Here is a 24,204-nt window from a genome sequence, read left to right as displayed (position 1 = left end):
CTATTACAAAGGGTTGAGGAGAATCTTAAGAATCAAGAAATAGCCCTGTGATTGTTTCACAAGTTATCTTCAATTTCCTGCTTCACCTCAAGAAACATTAACTAGAAATCGCAAGTAAGGGATTATTGGTAACTCATGTAAGGAAGAGTCACTACGGGGTGCTTGGGTAGCTCGGTCGGTTAAGTGTCTGGCTCTCGATTTTGGCTCTGATCATGATCGCAGGGTTAGGAGATGGAGCTCCACATGGGGCTCGGTGCTGACAGCACGGAGCCTGCTTGGGATTCTCTCTTTCTCTGCCCCTCCTCTGCTTGTGTTCTCTCTCTCTCAAAATAAATAAATACACTTAAAAAAAAAAAGAGTCAATAAACTCCAATTCATGGAACTTTTATTCAAAGAAAAAAACTGAGCCTGTATCAAAAGGCTGAAAAACGAATAGATGTTCATGTTCCAAGTTAAAATGTGATATTTATAGTATATATTTATATATGACTTTTATGATTCTCTGCTTTATCTGAATTTCTACTATAATCTAAGAAGTCTTCCCCTTTCCTCCTCACTTCTACCTTCTCTATGTCATGCTTTCAGAGTGCCCTGTGTATACTTTTCTTAAAAATATCCACTACTCTCTCATTCGCTTCATAAATATTTATGGAGTGCCTACTATGTGCCAGGCACCTTTGTAAGTGCTGGGGATGGAGCTGTGAACACAGTACCCTTGTCCCTGGAGTTTACATTACGTTGTATGATAACGTAATTAGGTCCTTGTTTCCACAGCTAGTCTGTGAGTTTGTTAACATCAGAAGCTCTTTCATTGTTCTTTGGATCTTTAATCTTTGGAATAAGATTTGGGTTAATCTTTTTTTCAAGGACTAGAATGTAGTGGGTGCTTAATTAAATGTCTGCTGAAGGTCTAATGACCTGCCTCTGGGACTTGCTGTGGAAATAAACATGTAGGTAGACCAGTTGCACTGGGAAAGCCCCCAGACTCTTGCTTTGCTGCATCCCTTGTTTTAAAGACTTGTTTTAAAGGCAACATACTGGCTGCTGCTTTGTTTTTTATGGACTAGCTTCATGACTTATGCTGTGGGATTCAAGACCACTGCACTGTAGGTAATAAGCAATTTGGGGAGCTTGGGGCTGAGGCAAGAATAATGAAAATAATATAGCTAATATGTATTGATGACATTTGGGTCTATCAATAAACTTCATATATATTATTTAATTTAATGCTCATAACCATATACAGAGTAGATACAGTTATCATCCCTACTTGCAGATAAGAAAGACTGAGGCTTAAAGCTTATAGAAGTTACTCGAAGTAACTTTGAACAAAGTCACACATTTAGATGTGACAGAATTGGGGTTTGAACTTGGGCTTTCTGATTTCAAAGTGTGTGTACTTACCTACTTCACTATACTACTGTCTTCAATACGTTCTGGTTGACTTAGAGTTCTGGTAGCCAAACCATTGTGTATAGGTGTCTAGTGGAAAAATGGAGCTCACTATGGTAGCTTCTTAGTATAAGAGTTCATTTGAAATAGCTACAGCAAAAACCCTGTGCAAAGTAATTCCATATTGTGTCTCTTCTTGTAAGATTATTTCTTTGTCACAAAACAGAAGAGTTTATCTACAACAGAACAAAGAATCTGATGAATTTTGCATCATACAACAAGGGTTGGTCAAAGGCTAAGACAGGACAGAGGAGAATTATGTAGTCCTATTTACACCTCCACAGGGCCTTTTGCAAATTGTTCTGCCTCCTAAGAATCTACGCCAGTTTAGATGAAAGCTTTCAAATTAGTGACAGAGAAAAGGTTTAGTCTTTTATTTCTGGGACTTCCTGTATTTAGAACAGCTGCACATATTCTCTGTATACTGAGTTTTTTTTCCTTCCTCATTTATCATGCAGTAATTTGCTATTTTATATAGCATGGGACTTTGAAATACATTTATAAATTTAATCTCACTTCTGACCTGCCAAATAAGCGACTTTCAACTGTAATATTGTCAAAAAGTAGGTTTAGTCCTCTTTACTGTCCATATTGTAAAACCATGGAGAACTGAAACGGTAAGTTCACTATGTCATTCAAGTCTCTCTGTACATAATTTTTAACCTGATCAGTTTTCCCATCTTATCTTCTGTCAATTTCTGTCACTTCACTAATACCTACTGTGCTAATCCCGGCAAATCCAACCAAGTCCCTCTAGCTTTTGACATGCCAAACAGTACAGTGAGAAAGACCTTTCCTGTCTTTTCCACAAACTGTACCTACCATCAGATTCCAGTTTGAACCTTCTTTCCTAATATTCTCTCTTATCAGCCCTCCTGGACATAAATTTATCTCTTCTGACCTCTTGCACTGTGTATACCATTCACTTGGATCTTGGTACTTACTACCCTGCATTGCTTATTAACTTTCCATGCCTGTGACTTTGAAAATTTTAACTGGGAGCGTCAATTCTCGAGGTTTAAGACAGTTTTAAAATGTGGTGTCCTCTGCAATGCTTAGCACAGTACTTTGCACATAAAGAAAAGGTCACTGAAATTCCATGGTAGTTATAGTAATATTATATTAATATTGTTTATTTAATTAAAAAAATTTTAATGTTTATTTATTATTTAAAAAAAATTTTTTTCAACTTTTTTTTATTTATTTTTGGGACAGAGAGAGACAGAGCATGAACGGGGGAGGGGCAGAGAGAGAGGGAGACACAGAATCGGAAACAGGCTCCAGGCTCCGAGCCATCAGCCCAGAGCCTGACGCGGGGCTCGAACTCACGGACCGCGAGATCGTGACCTGGCTGAAGTCGGACGCTTAACCGACTGCGCCACCCAGGCGCCCCATGTTTATTTATTATTTTTGAGAGACAGAGAGACAGAGCATGAACAGGGGAGGGGCAGAGAGAGAGAGAGAGAGGGAGAAACAGAATCCGAAGCAGGCTCCAGGCTCTGAGCTATCAGCACAGAGCCTGACACAGGGCTCGAACCATGAAATTATGACCTGAGCTGAGGTCAGATGTTTAACTGACTGAGCCACTCAGATGCCCCAAAATTTATTTCTTAAAAAACAAGCTAGGCAGTAATTACTTACTGAATTCCTGAATTCTTTTACTTGATCTTAGCCAAAAGACTGAGAAATAATACCTGAATTCTTTTAAACATTTTTTAAAAAATACCTTTTGTTTCTTTGCCAGTGGGTCAAAAGGGTGAGGGGAGGCAAAAACTACTACAGATTGCTGAAAAAATGAAAATTTGCAAAAATAATTAGGATTCTCATTTTATTTATTAAGGGTCTTTTGGTTACCCCAAGTGAAAGAATGCTTGACACAAGGTAAGATGTTTTGTTTTGTTTTGTTTTGTTTTGTTTTGGGAGGAGGGAGTTAGATATTTTGTTTTGTTCTTAATCCTAATTTATACACTCTGAAAAAGGCCAGAGAATGTTAGGTTTTACCTGAAAATTGCTAGGTTTTACCTCAAATGCTAGGTTTTACCTGAAAATGGTAATACTGTTGAAAATTGAAGCTTCAAATTTAATAGGTAATAGTAATCACAGAATTGATAAATATCAGAAACATGAGCATTTAAAATATTAAATATATAAGGAATATATTGAACCTCTATATCACTATAAATATATTACTTAATAAAATATATTTAATGTATAGCTTAATTCATTTTACATTAATCTCAAATATTAAAAAGGACCTCATACTTAATTGAGTCTTTATGTCTTCTAAATCACTGTCAGAGATAATGTCTCATTTGATCCTTATAACAATTCCACTAGGCAGTCATGGCAGATTTATTAAATGAGGAAAATGGTTCTGAATAGGCCAGGTTTTCTCGATCTCGGCACTGTTAACATTTTAGGATGGATAATTATTTGCTGTGGGGGGCTCTCCTGTGGATGGTAGGATGCTTAACAGCATCTTTGGATTTTATGCACTAGATGCCAACAACAACCCTCAATCCCACCAGTTGTGACAAACAAAATGTCTCCAGACATTGACAAATGTTCTTTGAAGAGCAAAATTTCTCCCTGTTGAGAATCACTGGTACAGCCCAATGGTCACCCAACCCAGAACCTCTAACTGCTCAGTACAGAAGCTTAGGCCTTTCAATCATACTGCCCATGACATTTATCCCATGTGACCACACAGGATCTCCCAGGTGACAACAGAAAACTCCTAGCCCCAGTTACCTTTTCTTTCAGTACATCTTTTGCAAAAACAAAATGCCTCCCTCCTAGAACACCTAAGTCATTCTCTTCCCTATTTTGCTTCCTATAATTCTTCTGATGAATTTCTCTATAAACTGTACATGGAAACTTGAAAAGAGTTCCACATACCGCTTTATAAAGTTAGCAAAAAGTATCCGATGTGAGTACCCCAGCCTTCGAATTCTTGCTGTTTCCAGAATTCCTGTGTAGCGAAGCTGTAGGAGAACTTTCTCTCTGTCGTATTTTCTTGCCTGACGGTCATTATTTGGTTTGATGCACCGGACAAAATGAGGTTGGCCCACCATCATTTTAGATAACAAATCCATCAGAGAATACTATAATATGGAACAAAAATAAATTTCCCAGTGTAGCATATAAAAATTTAGAAGGTTGCAGGTATTTCTTTTTACTATAAGAAAAAACGCTGAAACCTGGATGTTATACATGTTCACATGAATTCACAGTCAATGGAGGAATATGCATATTAATGAAAATTTTATTTATAGCATATTTTTAAAAATCTGTATTTACTCAAAAATGTAGAGGCAATAACTTGGAACTTAGCCATTAAAAGGTTTCATGTACATTCTTAAAGCAACTTTAATGAATAGATAAAATTCCTTTTGGTATGGTTTGTTAGTAATTATATCCTCTTAGGGAAGCTTGCTGACATACAGTATTTAGGCATACAACTTAATTTCCTCCTTATACCATTAATTTCCTTATTCAACTCTTTCTTTATAGAAAGTATGAAAGTAAACCCATCAATGCCTATCAGAATCATCTCCTAGTTTAAAATAAAGAATGAGAGGGGTACCTGGGTGGCTGAGTCGGTTGAGCGTCCAACTTTGGTTTGGGTTATAATCTCACGGTTTGTGGGTTTGAGCCCCACACTGGGCTCTGTGCTGACAGCTCAGAGCCTGGAGCCTGCTTCGGATTCTATGTCTCCCTCTCTCTCTGCCCCTCCCCTGTTCACACTCTGTCTCTCTCTCTCAAAAACAAATAAACATTAAAAAAATTTTTAAATAAGGAATGAGAAGTTAAAACAGTTTAATATATAGGACATAGGAGTTACAAAAATAAGCAAATTCATTTAAGTACTCTAATCTGCTCAAGTTCGATAATTTTCTTATTTATTTTAGAATTTTCAAAGTCACATAGATATGAAAATTGTGTTTTTTTTTTTAATGTTTATTTATTTTTGAGACAGAGAGAGACAGAGCATGAACGGGGGAGGGTCAGAGAGAGAGGGAGACACAGAATCTGAAACAGGCTCCAGGCTCTGAGCCGTCAGCACAGAGCCCGACGCGGGGCTCGAACTCATGGACTGTGAAATCATGACCTGAGCCGAAGTCGGACGCTTTACCGACTGAGCCACCCAGGCGCCCCTGAAAATTGTGTTTTCAGCAATACCTTGTTACAATGGTAGCCAATTACTGGACAACTGAGCATAACATATCAGGATAATCATAGTTCAATTAAAAGTGGAATCTCAGACAGTGAGTATGTTAAAGCCAGCATTGCAATTTATTGGCAAGGTAATGAATGTATGAACACAGGCAGCTGTTGTCAGTTGGATTTCTTTTAGTGTTGGAAATATACAAGCCTAGGGTTATAAAATACCCTGGTGCAAACCAAATACCGGAATTGCACAACTGACAAAGCCTTGGCTTGGCATGGCTTCTTCTTGGGCACTGAAACTCCTATGTGATCCTCAAACAGCTGAGGTTACCACTTTGGAGCCCTTTTCCACTACATTTATATGTGAGCCATCACGCAAACATCTGCCAGGCACTGGGGATACAAAGGTGATATAGCTGTCACTGGCATTCTGAGCAAGAGCTTGCTACAATTTAAATATTGGTTTTTCACCATTTCAGTTACAGTTAAAGTGGAAAAAATACCAAATTAGGAGTTAGAAGACAAAGGTTCTAATCCCAAGTTTGCTACTACATTGCTGTTAACCTTTTGAGACATGGGTTTTTTTTTTCTTCTTATGGAGAGGATAATACCTGCCTTGTTCAGTTGATTAGATTGTGAATCAAACAGGATAATGAATGTGAACATATATTGAATATACTGTATTTATAAAGTGCTATTCAAAATGTAAAATAAATAAATAAATAAATAAATAAATAAATAAATAAATAAATAAATAAATATTGGTTTTTCTTAGGGACCAAGGCATGGTATTACACTATATTCCTTCTCCACAGAATGAAAAATTACTTTAAAAATATGTTATATACTATACAGAATTATCTTCTATCACTTTTCACTTCAGCCTGAGGATTAAACGATTTTATGAACGAATGGCTTAAGCAGACACACGGTGTTTGATGTCAACAACAGTGGAATGAGAATGGTCTTGGATAACTCACTTAAAAAAAGAAAATAATCTGTGTGTACATATGCTTGGTAATTCAGCTGTGCTGTAGTTCTCATGTAAGGTGAATGGACCAGCTGCAAATGTGAGATATTGAGCATATATGTACACATAAATGTGTGTGTGTGAGCAGATGCTACTCAAAGATGATTAAGCACACACTGTCTGTGAGGAGTTTAGGACTTGAAAATATCTAATAAAACTACCCAGTTATTTTAAAAAATACTTCATGATTCTGTTAGAAAACTGGATGCATTCGCCAAACACTTACAGTAAATTTAACCCAATTTCCTCCCCTTCCCCTCCTGTCTTAAATTATACTATTAATAATTTCCAATTTTCAGTTGGCATTTTCTTCCTTTTCTTTGGCTGATTCATATGATTTTATCAAAAGAGATAAATAAGAACTGAAACCAATAATGAGGGCAGAATTAACTAGAATTGTTCAGAACACAGAGGAAGAAAAGGACTCCCTGTCCTTCTCTTCTCCCATATTGTCTAAGGAAGAAAGGCCACCTTGATCCAATGCTAAGGACACAGTGACTGACTTTCTTGGCATGTTACTGTGTTTCCCTGGTGTCCCTACTCCTTGCCCCATGATTATACCAGTTCTATTTTTCTTTTGAGGTTTTCATCTCGTCTATGTGCAGGGAGACATGGAATGGACCTGGATGCTCAGGCTTGCCCCATCTGTCCACCCTAAAATCATCTAGGAGTGGGAAGGAGAATTGGTAGCTATCATAGCATTGAATTAAAAATGCTGTCAGGTTTTATTCTAGTAGAAATGCATTTGGTTCTTTGGACAAATTTTAACCAAGGTATACAAACCTCCATTACGGTGGACTTAGTATGCAATCATTTTATAGGTAAAATATCAAAGCAAACCAATCCATAGCTTTTTGACAGTATTCTCTACTATATTCTGTATCTAACAAATAGTAAATGGAATGTAATGAGAATTTTATTTTGTGAATAGCACTCTGATATTTGTTACTAGTTTTTGATCTGTAAGTCTCATTTGAAACAAATGACATTCTTAAGCACAACACAGCATAATTTAATATCTTACTCTAAAATATGATGCAACTGTTTGTGTTTTCATGTTGGTTGTCTCTATGGCGTGACGTGTGGCTTCTCCAGTTTCACCCTACAGAGACCGAGAAAGACAGTGACGCTTTGTTATCTATTGTACTTTATGATCCACAGGGAGCACGTGGAATTTCCTTTGGGTTATCACAGGCTATGCATTCAAATACATAAAATAACAAAATGTTAATATTTTTACTGTAGGGTAATTGTTTCATCAGCTGCATTGGAATTTTAATTGGTCTTATACAGAATGTGACTATCTCGGACCTTCACTAATATACTTTGAGTTGCTCCTAGCGTAATATTAAAATGAGCTATAAAAGAAGAGTTAGGAATATATCATAAATGCATGATTATTTTAGCGGCTAGCAGTAATATGAACATAACATAACTGCTTAAGCAGAAAAGAAAGATCAAAAAGGAAAAACTAAGGAAAATGATGCTTACTTTTAGGAGCACACAAACATTGCCATTGTAAAGGTTATATTCTTAGACTCACTGTCATGCAAAATGCATTTTCTTACCTTTGTCAAGTTGATTGTTTTTTCTGAGGTCCTCATTTGATAGTTTATTATATTTTTAGTTTTAGAATGTGGCAGATTACCTATGGGAATATGGATAAAATTAATACACTTAATGGCTAGAAGAATTCCCCCATTTACTTAAGTATTAAAATAAACATTGTTGATCCCACAATATTCATCCTTGGTAAAGTATTTATGAGAAATTAAGGGATAAAGTAATATTGCATAAACATTTGTAACAAATTTTAAATTCAGAAAAAAACCCTCCAGCTTGGAGATTAGAAAAAGTACAGGTGAGTGTTGGATTTCTTTTAATTGCTACAGGATATGGTGTGATTCTGACAGAAGGGACAATTTAATTTGTGTGTGTGTGTGTGTGTGGGTGGGTGGGTGTGTGCATATGTGTGTGTTAAATGGCATCTGAGATTTTCTTGAACACAAAGGTAAACTTTACAAGGGGCCTTAAAAATCATATAGATTATTAAGTCATGAAGTTGTTATAAGAAAATCACGAATGGTTGAGAGCAATGGGTATGTTCAGTCTAACATTCAGAAATCAGTGCACGGCGCAGGCGCTACTTAAGCATGCACAATCCAAGGCCGTGAGAACCCTCTGGAGTAGTAAAAAATTATGGCCATGGGAGCCAGGGAGACCTGGATTTGAATACCAGCTGTGGTACTTAAATTGTGTTTCTCGTGAATCACTTACTTTGTCTCTGAGTTGCATTTTGAAACTACATAATGGGGATAATGCTGTCTCGGCTGCCTCACAGAATGTTGATGACACGTGGAAGTATGTCTGGCACATGGTGGGTGGCTGGAAATGTTAGTTCATCTTCTCTCCTGTACCACCCCCCACCAAGCACAATACACCAACCCACAGTCCAAGAGTTCGTCATCCCAATAGCAATGTTCAAATCTGTCTCCAGAATTCAGTATCACTTCAGAAAGATTATTTCTTTTCACTCTCATTCTTTTAAGTGAGAAACAGAGGCTACACATTTTTGACAAATCTTTCACTTTCTTTGTGGTGGCAAAAGGCTGGCTCTGAGGTGATGATGTGGGATGGGACCCTGCCTGGGATGCGGCTGGCAGTGCCTCTGCTGTGCATTCTTCCCCCCTCCCTCGTCATCAGGAGAAGTGCTACAACGGGTGTGTGTGTCCGCCTTCATGATGGGCTGCACACCCTTCAGATGTGAAACTTCCGCAGACAGCAGAATGGATAGAGACAGTAACGCATGATCTTCGGAGGGGGAAGCTCTGGAATCTTCCAGAGACAGTAACGCATGATCTTCCAGGGGGAGCTCTGGAATTTCATTTGTTCTTTTTTTTTTAAGGGAAAGTTTGAGGAAAAAAAATTACCAAAATTACTACCGGCTTGAAGACTGCTTGGGAGCATAGTAAGTATACAAAGGACTAGTAGCACATTAATTAGAATAGATCCATTTATGGGGTGCCTGGGTGGCTCAGTGGGTTAGGCATCCAACTTCAGTTGGGGTCATGGTCTCATGGTTCGTGGGGTTGGGCCTTGCATCGGGCACTGTGCTGATGGCTCAGAGCCTGGAACCTGCTTCAGATTCTGTGTCTCCCTCTCTCTCTGCCCTTCCCCCGATATTGCTCTGTCTCTCTCTCTCTCTCTCAAAAATAAATAAACGTTAAAAAACAATAAAAAAAAAAGAATAGACCCATTACTTAATAGATACCATTACTTAATATTAGCCAAATAAGAAGTAAAACTTTAAATTTCTCTGAAAACTAAAAAACAAGAGGAAATTTACTAAGGGATTAATAATTTCAATGTAAAAAATTATACACTAGTCATCAAATTCTTTAACAAAAAAATAAATGAAAGCCTTTTAAAAATTCATCAGTGCATATCAACGGAACTAAAATTAGCATAGATCTTAATTTCAGAAAATATATCCACTTTGCCTTTATAGTTGACCTGATAAACCTGTAATAAATCAAGCTAGAGATGTGAGCTGCAAGGAATTGTGGTACATTTCCCCCCAATAATGGCTGAGCTGTATTTCATAGTTAAAGTCATACATGTAAAGGACCATAGTTATTTTAGAATCTTGGAGACAGCATAACATAGGATTGAAATACCCAGACTTTTAAGCCCACTTCTAAGACTTCCCAGAGGAGTTACACTGGGAAAGCTGCTCAACATTTCTAAGACTCAGTGTCTCATCTATAAAAGTAGTTCGTCCTGAAGTGTTGCTATTAGGAGTTAATGAAAGTACTCAGTACAATGTCCAGCACACTGCAATTTCTAAACAAATTTTATGCATTATTATTGTTGTCATCATTATTATTATGTTTGCATATCTAGGTGAATATGAAATCCAAATGCCTCCGATAGCTTTGAGATTCTGAGTCAATGAAACATCTTTGATTTTGAAGTTCTCATCTCCCTAGCCAACGAGACATGGTTCTGATGATATTCAGAAAACAAAACATAGTATTGAAAACCTGGTTGCATATTTTATAAGGATGAAAAAAATGAGATTAGATGCACAGATGCAGTTGGTGGATACAGAAAGAGATGACTGACTGAAGGGGTGCCTGGGTAGCTCAGTTGACTGAGCATGCAACTTCAACTCAGATCTCATGGCTCATGAGTTTGAGCCCTGCATTGGGCTCTGTGCTTACAGCTCAGAGCCTGGAGCCTGCTTTGGATTCTTGTCTCTGTCTCTCTCTGCCCTTCCTCTGCTCATTCTCTGTCTCTATCTCTGTCTCTCTATCAAAAATAAATAAATGTTAAAAAAAAACCCTGAAGATGTTTTGCTTCTGGGCATGATAAAATAACACAAATGCATTAACTTAAATAACTAAAAAAAAACATACAAAATATATGAGCAATAGTTTTTCTTCCTTTTCATTTTTATTGTAAAATTTACGTAACATAAAATTTAGCATCTTAATCATTTTTAAGTGTATAGTTCAGTAGCATACCTTCATAATATTATGCAACAATCACCACCATCCATCTCCATAACTTTTTTTATCTTGTAAAACTGAAATTTTATACCCATTAAATACCAACTCCCCATTGCCTCCACCTCCAACCCCTGGCAACCACCATTCTGCTGTCTCTATGATTTTGACTGCTCTAAGTAGCTTATATAAAAAGACTCATACCATGTTTGTCAACGTATAACAGTTTTTAAATACTGTGCATGAAGCAGTCCAGGACATTGATCCCTCAGCAAGGGGAAACAAATGAGGTGAGCCCTATGATTACTCCAGCTTTCTGTCTACGAGATTTTATGCTGTAATGCAAGGGGGGGGGGAATCCAGGTGAAGAGCGTGGAAATAACAGATGTAACAATAGAAAACAAACAGCAAATGGTGGAGTCAAACCCAACCATATCAATAATCACATTAAATATAAATGGTATGATCACCTCAATTAAAAGGCAGAGATTGTAGGCATTTAAAAAAGGAAGGTCCAACTACATGCTGTCTAAAAAAAAAGTTGAAATATAAACACAAAACTAAGTTGAGGTTGAAAGTATAAAAAAAGATATACCATTCAACCACTAGTCATAAGAAAGCTGGAGTCTCCATATTAATACCAGGCAAAGTAGATTTCAGAGCAAAGAATATTACCAAGGATAAAAAGGGACATTTAATAATAAATAAAGGGGTCCACTGATCAAGAAGATATAATAATTCTAAATGTTTATATGTCCAATAAAAGATCTGAAAAATACATGAAACAAAACCTGATAGGAATGAAAGAAAAAATAGATAAATTGACAATTATAATCAGATATTTCAAAACTCCTCTTTCAAGAACTGGTAGAACCAGGAGAGAGACAACCAGTAGGGATACAGAAGATTTGAGCATTGACCAATACTATCAACCAAGATGACCTAACTGACATTTATATAACTCTCTATCCAACACAGTGGACTACACATTATTTTCAAGTATAAATGAAATGTAAAACAAGGTATACCATCTTCTGGGCCATAAAACATATCTCATTAAATTTAAATGGATTAAATCATACAAATAATGCGTTCTGAGCACTATGGAATTAAATTAAAAGGCTACAACACAAATATATGGAAAATACCAATATTTTTAGAATTTAAATATAATACTTACAAATAATCGATGTAAGTACTTATATTAGAAAAGAAGAAATGTTTTCTTAAATCAATTACCTAAGTTCTCACCTTAGAAATTTGAAAAAGACAAAATAAAACCCAAAATAAACAGAGGAAAGGAAACAAAAATGACAAAAGCCAGAAAGAAAAAAAGCAAGAAAGCAAGCAAGCAAGAAAGAAAGAAAGAAAGAAAAAGAAAGAGACATCAACAAAATAGAAAGCAAAGCCAAGGGAGAAAATCAATGAAACTATATACTATTTGCTAGCTCTTTGAGAAGATCAATACAATTGATAAATATCTAGAAAATCTATCAAGAATAAAGTGAAAGACAACACAAAAGATCCATATCGGGAATGAGAGTGCTGATAAAACTTCAACATCTATAGATATTAAAGAATAATAAGGGAACATTATAATCAACTTTATGTCAATAAATATGACTACCTAGATGAAATAAATTTCTTAAAAGACACAACCTACTATAAAGCTCATTTAAAAAATTAGATAACTTAAATATCCTTATATCTGTTAACAAACTGATTGAATTTGTAGTTAAAAACCTTCTCACAGAAACTCTTCAGGCCCAGATGGCTTCACTGATGAGTTTCACAAAGGAATTTAGAAATAAATAATACTCTTCCTGAAAACTGAAGAGGAAGCAATACTTCTAACCCATTCTATGAGGCCAGTATTACTCTGATCCCAAAATTAGAAAAAAATTACAAGAAAACAATAGCCCAATATCCCTCATGGACATAGATGCAAAAATTCTTAACAAAATGTTAGCAAATTGAATCTAGCCATACATAAACGTCCAATGTATCATGACCATGTCAGGTTTTTCCCAGGAATAAAAAGTTGGCATAACATTCAAAAATCAATCAATGTAACTCACCATATTTATAAATTAAAAAATAAACGAATGATCATCTCAATAGATACAGAAAAAGCATCTGACAAAAGTCAAAGATGCATACTTGATAAATATTCAGAAAACTAGGAATGGAAAGAACTTCCTCCTACTGATAAAGGACATCTATGAAAGACCTACAGCTAACATCATAGTTACTGGGGAAAAACTGAGATCTCCCTCTGAGATCAAGAATAAGGCTGGAATGTTTACTCTTACCACTTATGTTCAATATTGCATTGGTGAATCTACCCAGGGCAGCCAGGCAAGATGAAGACATGCAGAAGAAAGGGCAAACTTTTTTCACAGATGACATGATCATCTACATAGATGATCTATATAGATCATTCTATATAAAATTTACCAAAAAAAGCTACTCTAATAAATGAATCTAACAACATTGGAGGGCAAAAGATCAATGCAGAAAAATCAACTGGATTTCTCTATACTAGCAACAAACAGAATTTGAAATAAGTTACCGTTTATAATAGCATGAAATCTGATATACTAGCAGATAATCTGACAAAAGATGTGCAAGACTCACACACACTGAAATCTACAAAGTATTACAGAGAGAAATTAAAGAAGACTTAAATAAATGGAGAGCTATATTGTGCTCCCTGATTGGAAGACTTTCTAAAGATCACTGTAACCCAAAGATTTCTGTAGGATGATCCAATATGGCTGTTGTTATGGGCTGAATTGTGTCCCTCCAAAATTAATATGTTGAATTCCTAACCCCAATCCTCAATATTGTGAAGATACGAATTAGACTAAAATTAATTTATGGCTCCAGGTACATCCCAATCAAAGTCTCACCAGGATTTTGGGTAGAAATTGACAAGCTTATTCTAAAATTTATATGGAAAAGCAAAGGAATTATAATTGCCTCAACAACTGTGAAAAAGAACAAACTGGGTAGCTTATACCACCTGATTTCAATTATTTTTTATAAAGCTACAGTAATCAAGAAGTGTATTATCAGTGCGACACAATAGAAAGTCCAGAAATAGATCTATACATATATAGTCAATTGATTTTCAACAGGCTGTCCAAGCAATTTAATGGGGGGAAGAAGAATCCTTTCAACAAATGGTGCTAGAACAACTGGACAGGGGTCAGGAGGAGTGGTAGGAAGGATTACAGAGTCACAAGGAAAAATGATCGGGGATGATGAATATGCTTTTGGTTTTACAGGTGTTTATATATGTCAAAACCTCATCTTGTTTTACTGTCTAAACATATGCTATTTATTGTATGTCAGTTATACCTCAATAAAGCCATAAAAAGAAATGCAAAATAATAAAACAAAATCTGATAAATAAAAACCAACCCAAACCACATTTTTACCTACTTAAAAGCAAATGCAAGCATGTCTATGGATGTAAGTTTTTAATCAATAAGGCAAATCTCACTAAACCTGTAGAGTCTTAAAGTACCACCCAAAAGCCACCCAGTCCTGAAACAGAGGTGATTTTGAACTCTTCAGAAATCAGCATATTCTTCTAGTGAGTAGCTAAAGTACCATCATATTTTCTGGCTAGTGCTTCAAATACTTTGCTTTAATGCAAACCTAGTTTGTTTACATTCCTTTTTACATTTTCTTCAGACAATCTGGACAGGAGATATTAATAAATGTGTATTTAGTGAGCTGAAAACAAACCAACATAAACAATGGAGGATTATACTCATGAAAATCACAGTCAGAAACTACTTGATTGGGCCTGAGGAAGCTTCTCAGTTAAAGGAAACTGCCTTGGGGCACCTGGGTGGCTCAGTCGGTTAAGCAGCCGTCTACAGCTCAGGTCATGATCTCGCGGTCTGTGAGTTCAAGCCCCGCATCGGGCTCTGTGCTGACAGCTCAGAGCCTGGAGCCTGCCTCTGATTCTGTGCCTCTCTCTCTCTCTCTGCCCCTTCCCTGCTTGGTCTCTGTTTCTCTGTCTCTGTCTCTGTCTCTCAAAAATAATAAACATTAAAAAAAATTTTTTTTAAAGGAAACTGCCTTAGCTTACCTGTTTTTGTCAGAGGGTGACTGACCAGTTGACGAATTACGCTGTTTTCGGATGATCTCAAAAGCAGCACAATATCTGTTGGAAGAGTGTCTCTATTTTTAGCTAAGAACCCACTTGCATTATAGAGGACCTGTTGATAAAGTATGTTATCATCAGTATCACAACCAACATCATCCTCATTGTCATCGTCACTATCATCAGCAGCAGCAGTAGCAGCAGAATCATCAATTGGTATTTACTGAGAATTTCCTCTGTGCTGAGCAACAGGTATACAAAGATTTATAATGGTAGTCCATTACAACTTGGTTGGAAAAGCAACCTTCTCCAGGTTTACACTATATTTTGTCAGAGAAAAATTTGCGTCTTGCTGATTTTACTTGGGTTGGAATGATAAAAGAGGTCTGATTCCTCTTGTTTATTATGTTGGAAATTTGCACTTTCTCCTGTTGGGAGGGAGGAGAGACAAAGGCTGCAGTGGACAGAGACCCACCTCAAGTTTGAAAAAGGCAGTTTATAGAAAAGGCTGTCAGCTATCATTAAAAGAAGCAAAAAGTAGGTTCCCGTTGGCAGCCAATGTCACCCAAAGCCAGATTTTAGGATTAGAAACATGGTGCTTTGAAGCTTGTCTCTTTCTTTTCTTTCTTGTTTTCCCTTAGTTTCTTAATACAAATTCCTCTAGAAAAACTACAACAATGTGTTTGTCAAACTAGGAGAAGGATTTTTTTTTTTTAACCTTTGCAGGATATATGCTAGGGGTAGATGCCCTGGAGTGGGAGTAGCTGGCAGTGGATCACACAGATTGTAGGAGGTTGGAGAACAGAGTCAGGGCCAGATTGGGGCAGAAACAAATGGCTATCTTATTATAACCATCTGTAAATATTTTTGGCCATAATTTTCATGTTCACCACTATTATTTGATGAAAGGCTAAGAGAAACTCAGTCCTAATTCTTCAAAGTTCTTACCTTTCCCGCATAATGGTGAATTCCAAAACTAAGTTCCATTCTTTTGGGCCTCCAGAAGTACTGTGATTTCAGGTTACCTTCAAATTTTTCTGTAGAAAAAAAGTTGAACCCCAATATCAAGCCATGTAGGAGATCCTCAAAAATACTTATTGACAGAATCATCTCTTTCACCATAAAATGGACAGTGTGCAGTGGAAAAAACAATTTTACATAGTTGATAAACCCAGATTTGGGATATAAATGGTGGAGCAAAACTCAAGGTCACGAATTTAACCATTCCATTAAGATTTAGAGCAGTTCTTAAACCTTAGTAAGCACTGGAATTCCCTGGAGGGCCTATTAAAACACAAAGCTTCTGACTTAGTAGGTCTGAGAGTGGAGGGAATCCAAAAAGTCACATTTATACCAAGTTCCCAGATGATACTGATGTTCTTGGTCTGGGGACCACATTTTGTGAACCATGGGTAGAGAGGAAGGAAACTACCTGAGATTAACTGATCAAAGAGGTTTGTGAAACCCAGTTTGATGTGAAGTGATGAGCTTAGGAATCTGGCATTCTGGCTCCCCTTTCTATCAGGGGAGCTGTAAGTTATTATTCATTACATAGGAAAAATGTAGGATCATAAAGGCAGTTACATCCCTTTAACAATTTTGCCACCTTCAGAGAACTTTTTGCTCATGTCCTAGAAAGGACATTTTAACCTCAAAATCAAGTAATTGCTATGAAACAATTTTTCCCACAACTCTGGGGTTATTTTGTTTTTCACTAGCATGGTCCAATTAGAGGAGAGAATTAACCAATCAGTGAGTCAGCAGGAAGTGACATCACAGACTTAATCATAAGAACAGAGTCTATCACCCAAAGTAAATGAGAGAAACGTGAATCCAAATTTTCTGCAAATATTTATTATACATAATCAATATCTCCTACCAACAGGGAATATGGTATTTCCACATTAAAAAAATTATTTTTCACCTGAACAAGCTAAGGTTTTTTTTTTTTTTTAATCTCAGGAGTAAGACATTTTCTTTTAACCATTTTAGTTGATCATCTTTTAAATATAGGATACCTATCTGTGCCTTCTCAAACAGAAAAAATGAATATGTTTATGCTTTCTTTGATGACCCAGGATTATTATGAATATCTATTAACGTACTGTAATTAGAGATTATTAAGGTGTTTGAGTCTATTTCACTGTATTAGACAAGTGACCAGAACATCGCAGACAAATTTATTTCCTTCCCATTAGCTGTCTCTTTTCAAATTCTACAGCTGGCCCTTTGCCCTGCCCTCTAATTTCTAATTAGGGGCTGGATAATTTTTTTGGGGGGGGGGTGGATAATTTCTAAGATTATTTCTAATACAATATCCTGTAATTGGGGCTCTACCATAATGTATGGAGAAGTCCAATATCCAAACTTGTTTAATTCATCATTAAATATTTCACCCTACTATAAACATTCACTGGTCCAGATATTAGATCCAAAGCCTCTTCTTTAAAGTTACACATGCAGGCTTTGTAATAGCTATTTTCTCCCAGATAATGAAACAACATTCTTTTTAAGTCACTGAGAACGTTATAGGACTACAGCACAAAACTATGCAGACATGCTGGACTTAAAACTCACCTATAAGAGTCTGGTCGGTGGCCTTGGGAAATCTACTTTCTTCATCAAGTAGGGACAGTAGACCCATCGGCTTCTGCAGAAACATATCTAGGAGGGGCCGGTTATCTTCATATTCAATAACTCTGGCATTAACATCCTCATTTAGGTATTCATTCTATAACAGGACAGGATTCATAGAAAAAATTCACTAAAAATTTATGAATGATATGTAGCTTGACAGTAATTACCCAAAACTCTATTTTATACATAACATAATAAATTGCTTCCTATGACATTGTCCTTAAAGTGAGGGTATCATTTTATTTTTCTTTCCCCAAAGTTCATTAAAGGCAGTGCTGATTCAGGGTAATAATAATAGTTTCTAGTCTCTATACCAGAATTATAGACACCTTAAGCTTTCAAAATGCAAGAAAATATGTTGTTAATGAGCAGTAATAAAGGTATCCTCTAGGGGCGCCTGGGTGGCTCCGTCGGTTAAGCTTCTGACTTCGGCTCAGGTCATGATCTCTCGGTTTGTGAGTTCAAGCCCCGCGTCGGGTTCTGTGCTGACAGCTCAGAGCCTGGAACCTGCTTCAGATTCTGTGTCTCCCTGTCTCTGCCCCTCCCCTGCTCATGCTCTGTCTCTCTCTGTCTCTCAATTATAAATAAACGTTAAAAAAAAGGTATGCTACAGAATTTATAGAATATTAATTAGGTATATCTTAGAGTTATACTGCCTCTATTGAAGGCTTTTATCTAGCTTCAGGAATGGATCTCTCAAGAACATTTACTTAACTTCTCAGTCATGATGCCATTTACATTGTTAGTAGGGTGGACATCTGTGACTCACAGGAATCAAAGGATTGAGAACCAAGAACACCTGGGTTCATATCTGGGCTCTGTCTCTTAACTAGCCATATAATCCTTTGGATTTTGTTTGTTTGTTTTTTACTCTATGAGCTCCCACTGTCTCATTTACTAAATGGAGGTAACAACCTCTATCTAACAAAGTAAAAATATCTGGTACATTAAAAACCAGTTGCTGTTGAGTATACTATAAGATGCATAAAATAAAAACAATGAATAACAATTACTGTAAGATCACGGTGCCAGCACAACATGGTTGCTGATCTAGTCTGCAAAAGGGACATGAAGAATTATGCTGTCGCTCCATTTCTATGACTTTGCCCTCACACTGTGCCCCTACCCCAGTGCCACAGTCTGTAAGAGGACAGGCATGACCTGTGCACAACGACACATAGAGACGCTCACCTGCTTGGCACTCACCAGTTCTCAGGTGATAAAGCAACTATCACTGGGAAGTGTATCAAATAACTCCCGACTCAGGCAGAATACTCTGCACCATTCACAAATTAAAGTGACAGGACATTTTCATTATTATTTTAATATATTCTTTAATTCATGAAATATTTTCATTAAACATCTTATAAGAAGGCACAGTGATGGGTGATAAAGAGCTGCTTAACACAAACTCCCTGTCCTCAGTGGATTTAAAATATAACTTGAGTGATAGAGTTAGTAAATATTCAAAATTCAAGGTAGCATATAATAGATAAGTGATATGTACAATGTAGTACCATAAGGAGTTCAGAGAAAGAGAATTTATTTCCGGCAACTTCATGGAGGAATTTAATTCCATCAATGGCAGGTGGGTCATCTGATAAGTCAAAACCTTTAATCAGTATTTTGGAGCCTTATGAAATTGAAATCTCATTTCAAGGGTATCACCCAGAAAAATAAATGTATACTTTTAAGTAAGACAAAATCTAATACGTAACAACTGGGCAGTGCCCATTGGTCTAAAAGGTAGATCACCTGAAAGTCATTTAGTTAATCCAGTACATAAAAATGGAAACAATGTCTAAAAGTTTCACAGCTTTTTCATTTGAAGGTAACCTTGGGAGCAATACACAGACCCAGAATTACTTTACCAGTAGACACATTAGGCTGACAGCATATTATAGCTTAAATGGCAACTGCAAAGTTCAAAAGAGGTTTTGTGTGTTTTGTATAGAAAGCACATAAGGTTAATATCTAAATCAATGCATTTGTCATTTCTATTTGCCTGTGTCAAAATCCAGGGAATTCTTTCCTGGCAGGTCACACACAGCAGAGATGAGTAACTTGGAAAACAATGGGCTCCCCTTGAAGATACATGTTAGTATTATGGACTCCAGGCAAGTCAGTGGAAAAAGCATGCTATTACTCAGGATTTATGAAGCATTTTAGCAAAATGATCACGTCTAAAACAATAGAATATATATTTTTATAGCAGTTACGACCCCCAAATACTTAGTTGTTTTTAAGTCTAAGTGGAGAAATGAAGCTCACGTAACTCTTCAGAAAGTCCTCTGCTATGCCCTGTGTGTTACAAATACATTCAAAGCAGAAGATGAGTAGTTCTTAACTGCAATAAACGGTTTAGCAGATATAATCTCCACTCTGTTCAAATGGCCCAAGTTCCTTTTTGAGAAGGACAGATGAATAATTATTTAAATATAAATCAAGGAGGTGAGGGAAATCAGAAGACTTGGATGTTAGGAAGCCTCATGCCTGAGTCAAGTTCTTGCTTGTTTTTCATTGAGTTTTTAGTGTGAGCTATGAAAAGGTCACAGTGGCAAGAAAGCCCATGGAAGGTGCCCCCCTCCGCATAGCTTTGGCCTAGACAGCATGCTTAAATACACAGGGCTAAAGTGTCACCACAGGAGAGATTCTCCATGCCTAAGTGGAGTTCTCAGTCTCACAGAGTAGCATGGAAGAGGGGCTGCCATAGACTTAGAGGCTACAAGCTTCCCTGTGGCTTCTAAGGTAGGTAGGAATCTTAGCATAGACCTCATCATAGATTGCCACGCAAGAGAGGCTGGACTCTAATCATTCAGGTCTCACCTCCTCCGAGAGTCCTTCCCCCATTGCCCAGACTAATTTAGCAACCCTCCCTTCCTCAGCTGGTCACGCTCTATCCTTGCCGCCATGTTTTAAATTCTTTCAAAGTATTTCTAGAATTTTTTCTTGTTTATTATTCTCCCTGTCTCATTAGAATGGGACCTCCAAGAGGACAAACACTTTTACTCACCTCTATATTATTCACCTCTGTATCTAGGGAGAGCAGCCATGTTAAATAGATGACCGTGTGTTAAGGAGTAAACTGTGTCCCCCAATCCCCAAATTTATATGCTAAAGCCCTAATATCCAACGTGACTGCATTTGGAGATAGGGATATTAAGGAGGTAATTAAAGTTAAAGGAGGTCATAAGGGCAAGGCCCAAATCCCATAGGACTGGTGTTCTTATATGAAGAGGAAAAGACCCCCGGGAGGAGACTGCACCCAGTCAAGGCCATGTGAGGTCACAGGGAGAAGACAGCCATCTGCAAGTCCAGGAGACAGGCCTCAGGAGAGACCAAACCTGTCCCTGCTTTCATCTTAGACTTCTAGCCTCCAGAACTGTGAGGAAATAAATTTCTATTGTTGAAGGTCCCCACTCTGTGATATTTTATGGCAGCTCCAACAAATGAATATAATGAGTTTTCTGGGTTCCTTTTGTTAAAAGTTGTGTTGAAAAGCTATTTGCTAGGTAGAGGAGGATTGGGGTGAAAATAATAAATCATGTGTGCATGGGTAATCCTTAGCTTCTGATTACAAATGTGCTCATATAAAAGTTAAAATATGGAGAAGCGCCTGGGTGGCCTGTTGGTTAAGCGCCCAACTCCAGCTCAGGTCATGATCTCATGGCTCGTGAGTTGAAGCTGCATGTCGGGCTCTGTGCTGACAGCTCGGAGCCTAGAGCCCGTTTCAGATTCTGTCTCCCTCTATCTCTGCTCCTCCTCCACTTGTGCTCTATGTCTCTCAAAAAGAAATAAACATTAAAAACATTATAAATTTTAAATATGGAAACACCTTAATGGAGTCTAATGACCTCAAAATTCACACACAGATTCATCTGCTCTAAATACTATCTTACCATTTAGTAGAATCTTTTCCTATGCATGATATTTTTAATAACAAAAAACATACTATTTATTTGATTTTAACTTTATTTCCTTTGACAAAATGGAATGGAGAACATGTAATTAATGGATTTTCATGACCATTATTTGAATGGCTACGTGACATTGTATCCTGTAGTTTTCTATTCAGTTCTCTTATTTGGGACATTTTGGATTACTTATTTTATTTATTTTCATTTTTAAAGTAGTCTCTATAACCAACGTGGGGCTTGAACTCATGATCAAGAATCGCAAGCACCACCATCTGAGTCACCCAGGTGCCCCCTTTTATCTATTTTAAATAGTGTTCTGATGTATATCCTTGTGCACCAAGCTTTTCTGGATTTTGGATTTTATCTTTAGGACAGATTAGCTGATCAACTAGTGTGATTATTTTACAGGCTCCATATGTGTATTTCTAGATTGATTTTTTTCTAAGCTTGCCGCAATGTGCTTTCTAATCAGCCCTGCATACACATTCCTATCTTGCTGTATCCTCACCAGCACTGCATATTCTCATTAAAATTTTTTTCTGATATTTTTGATAGGTGAAAATGACCATGTATTGTTGCATTCGCATTTATTTGATTAGATCTTAAACTACTTAAGAGGATACTTTTGGGGGGAAATATGGTAGATCTATGCTTAGCCCATATTACACAACGCCTGCCAGCTATTGTGTCATTATTCTGAGACATAATAATAAACATAATTTAACTTCTTCTTGGGCACAGAAATACCATCACACCACTGTCAGCTTTTGTGATGTGGGCAAAGATTTGTGGAGGTAGAGATCAGAGTTAGAGGAAAAGCTCAGGGACTTCACTACAAACATCCTTCATGTTAGGTTGACTTTTGTTTCTTTGTCTCTTTCTCATTTGTTTTTACATGTCCTCCTGGTCATGTGCTATCTCTATCTTCCTTAGGAATTTATTCCTGGGGGTGGTTGGCTGGCTCAGTTGATAGAGCACGTGACTCTTAAGCTTGAGCCCCACTTTGGGTGTAGAGATTGCTTAAAAACACAATCTTCACAAAATTAAAAACGGAATTCATTCCTGAAGCTGGCTTCTAAGTGACTTTCCTGGGGAAATTATCTTCTTTTTCTTCTCCCAGCATTACCGAGATATAATGGACATATAACATGGTATAAGTTCAAGGTGTATGATGTATTGACTTGATATACTTACATATTACAAAATGAGTATCATCATGGAATCAGCTAACACCTCATCACATAACTACCATTGCTTTTTTGTGGTGAGAACATTTAAGATCTATTCTCTTAGGAACTGTCAAGAATATGGCACAGTTTTATTGACTAATCAACATATTGTATATTAGGTCCCTAGAACTTACTCATCTTCAAACTGGAACTGTACTCTTTGACCAACATCTCCCCATTTCCCCCAACTCCCAGACACTGGTAACCACCATTCTAGTCTCCAATTTTCACTTAGCATAATACCCTTACGTTTCCATCTATGTTGTCATAATTAACAGGTTTTCTTTCTTTCTCATGGCTAAATAATATTCCATGGGGTGGTGTGTGTGTGTGTGTGTGTGTGTGTGTAATACTCTATATGCATTCATCTTTTGACAGACACTTAGATTGTTTCCATATCTTGACTATTGTCAGTAATGCTGCAATGAAATGGGGGTGCAGACATCTCTTAGAGATCTTGTTTTAATTTCCTTTGGATATATACCCACAAGTTGGATAGCTAGATCATATGGCAGTTCAATTTTTAATTTTGGGGGAAGCCTCCATACTGTTTTCTGTAGTAGTTACACTGATTTCTATTCCCACCAGTAATGCAAGAATTCCCTTTTTTCCACATCTTTGCCAACACTTATTATCTCTTTTTTGATGATAGCCATTCTAACAGGTGTGAGGTGATAGCTCATTGTGGTTTGGATTTGCATTCTCCTCTTCATGTATCTGTTGGCTACTTGTGCATCTTCTTTGGAAAAATGTTTACTCAGATCCTCTGCCCATGTTTTAATCAGATTTTTTTTTTACCCTTGAGTTGTAGGAGTCCTATCTATATTTTATCAAATATATGATTGGCAAATATTTCCTTCCATTCCATAGGTTGTCTTTTCATTTTGTTGATGGTTTCCTTTGCTGAGCAGAAGCTTTTTGTTTGACGTACTCCCACTTGTTTATTTCTTGTTTTTGCTGTCTTTGCTTTCAGTGTCAAATCCAAAAACTTATGGCCAAGGATGATACCAAGGAGTTATCCCTTATGTTTTCATCTAGGAGTTTTACAGTTTCAGGTCTTGTGTTCAAGTCTTTAATGCATTTTGAGTTGATTTTTGTGTACGGTGTGAGATTGGAGTCTAGCTTCATTTTTTTGTATGTG

General features: G+C 36.9%; 1 protein-coding gene across 8 annotated transcripts in view; it reads right to left on the bottom strand.

Moving 5' to 3' along the window:
- MYO3A (myosin IIIA) overlaps positions 1-24,204 on the bottom strand; it is a 241,940-nt gene that overhangs the window by 51,369 nt on the left and 166,367 nt on the right. For all 8 annotated transcript variants that reach the window (XM_042945148.1, XM_042945151.1, XM_042945153.1 and 5 more), the window contains 6 exons: positions 17,858-18,011; positions 16,229-16,317; positions 15,266-15,395; positions 8,221-8,300; positions 7,677-7,754; positions 4,351-4,556 (listed from right to left, as the gene is read on the bottom strand). In XM_042945148.1, coding sequence (XP_042801082.1) covers positions 4,351-4,556; positions 7,677-7,754; positions 8,221-8,300; positions 15,266-15,395; positions 16,229-16,317; positions 17,858-18,011 — 737 coding nt within the window. The remainder of the gene's footprint in view (positions 1-4,350; positions 4,557-7,676; positions 7,755-8,220; positions 8,301-15,265; positions 15,396-16,228; positions 16,318-17,857; positions 18,012-24,204) is intronic.

The sequence above is a fragment of the Panthera leo genome, chromosome B4 (assembly GCF_018350215.1).
Source record: "Panthera leo isolate Ple1 chromosome B4, P.leo_Ple1_pat1.1, whole genome shotgun sequence".
Lineage (NCBI taxonomy): Eukaryota > Metazoa > Chordata > Mammalia > Carnivora > Felidae > Panthera > Panthera leo.
Note: the sequence above shows the minus strand (reverse complement) of the source record. Positions and strands in the feature narration are given on the sequence as shown.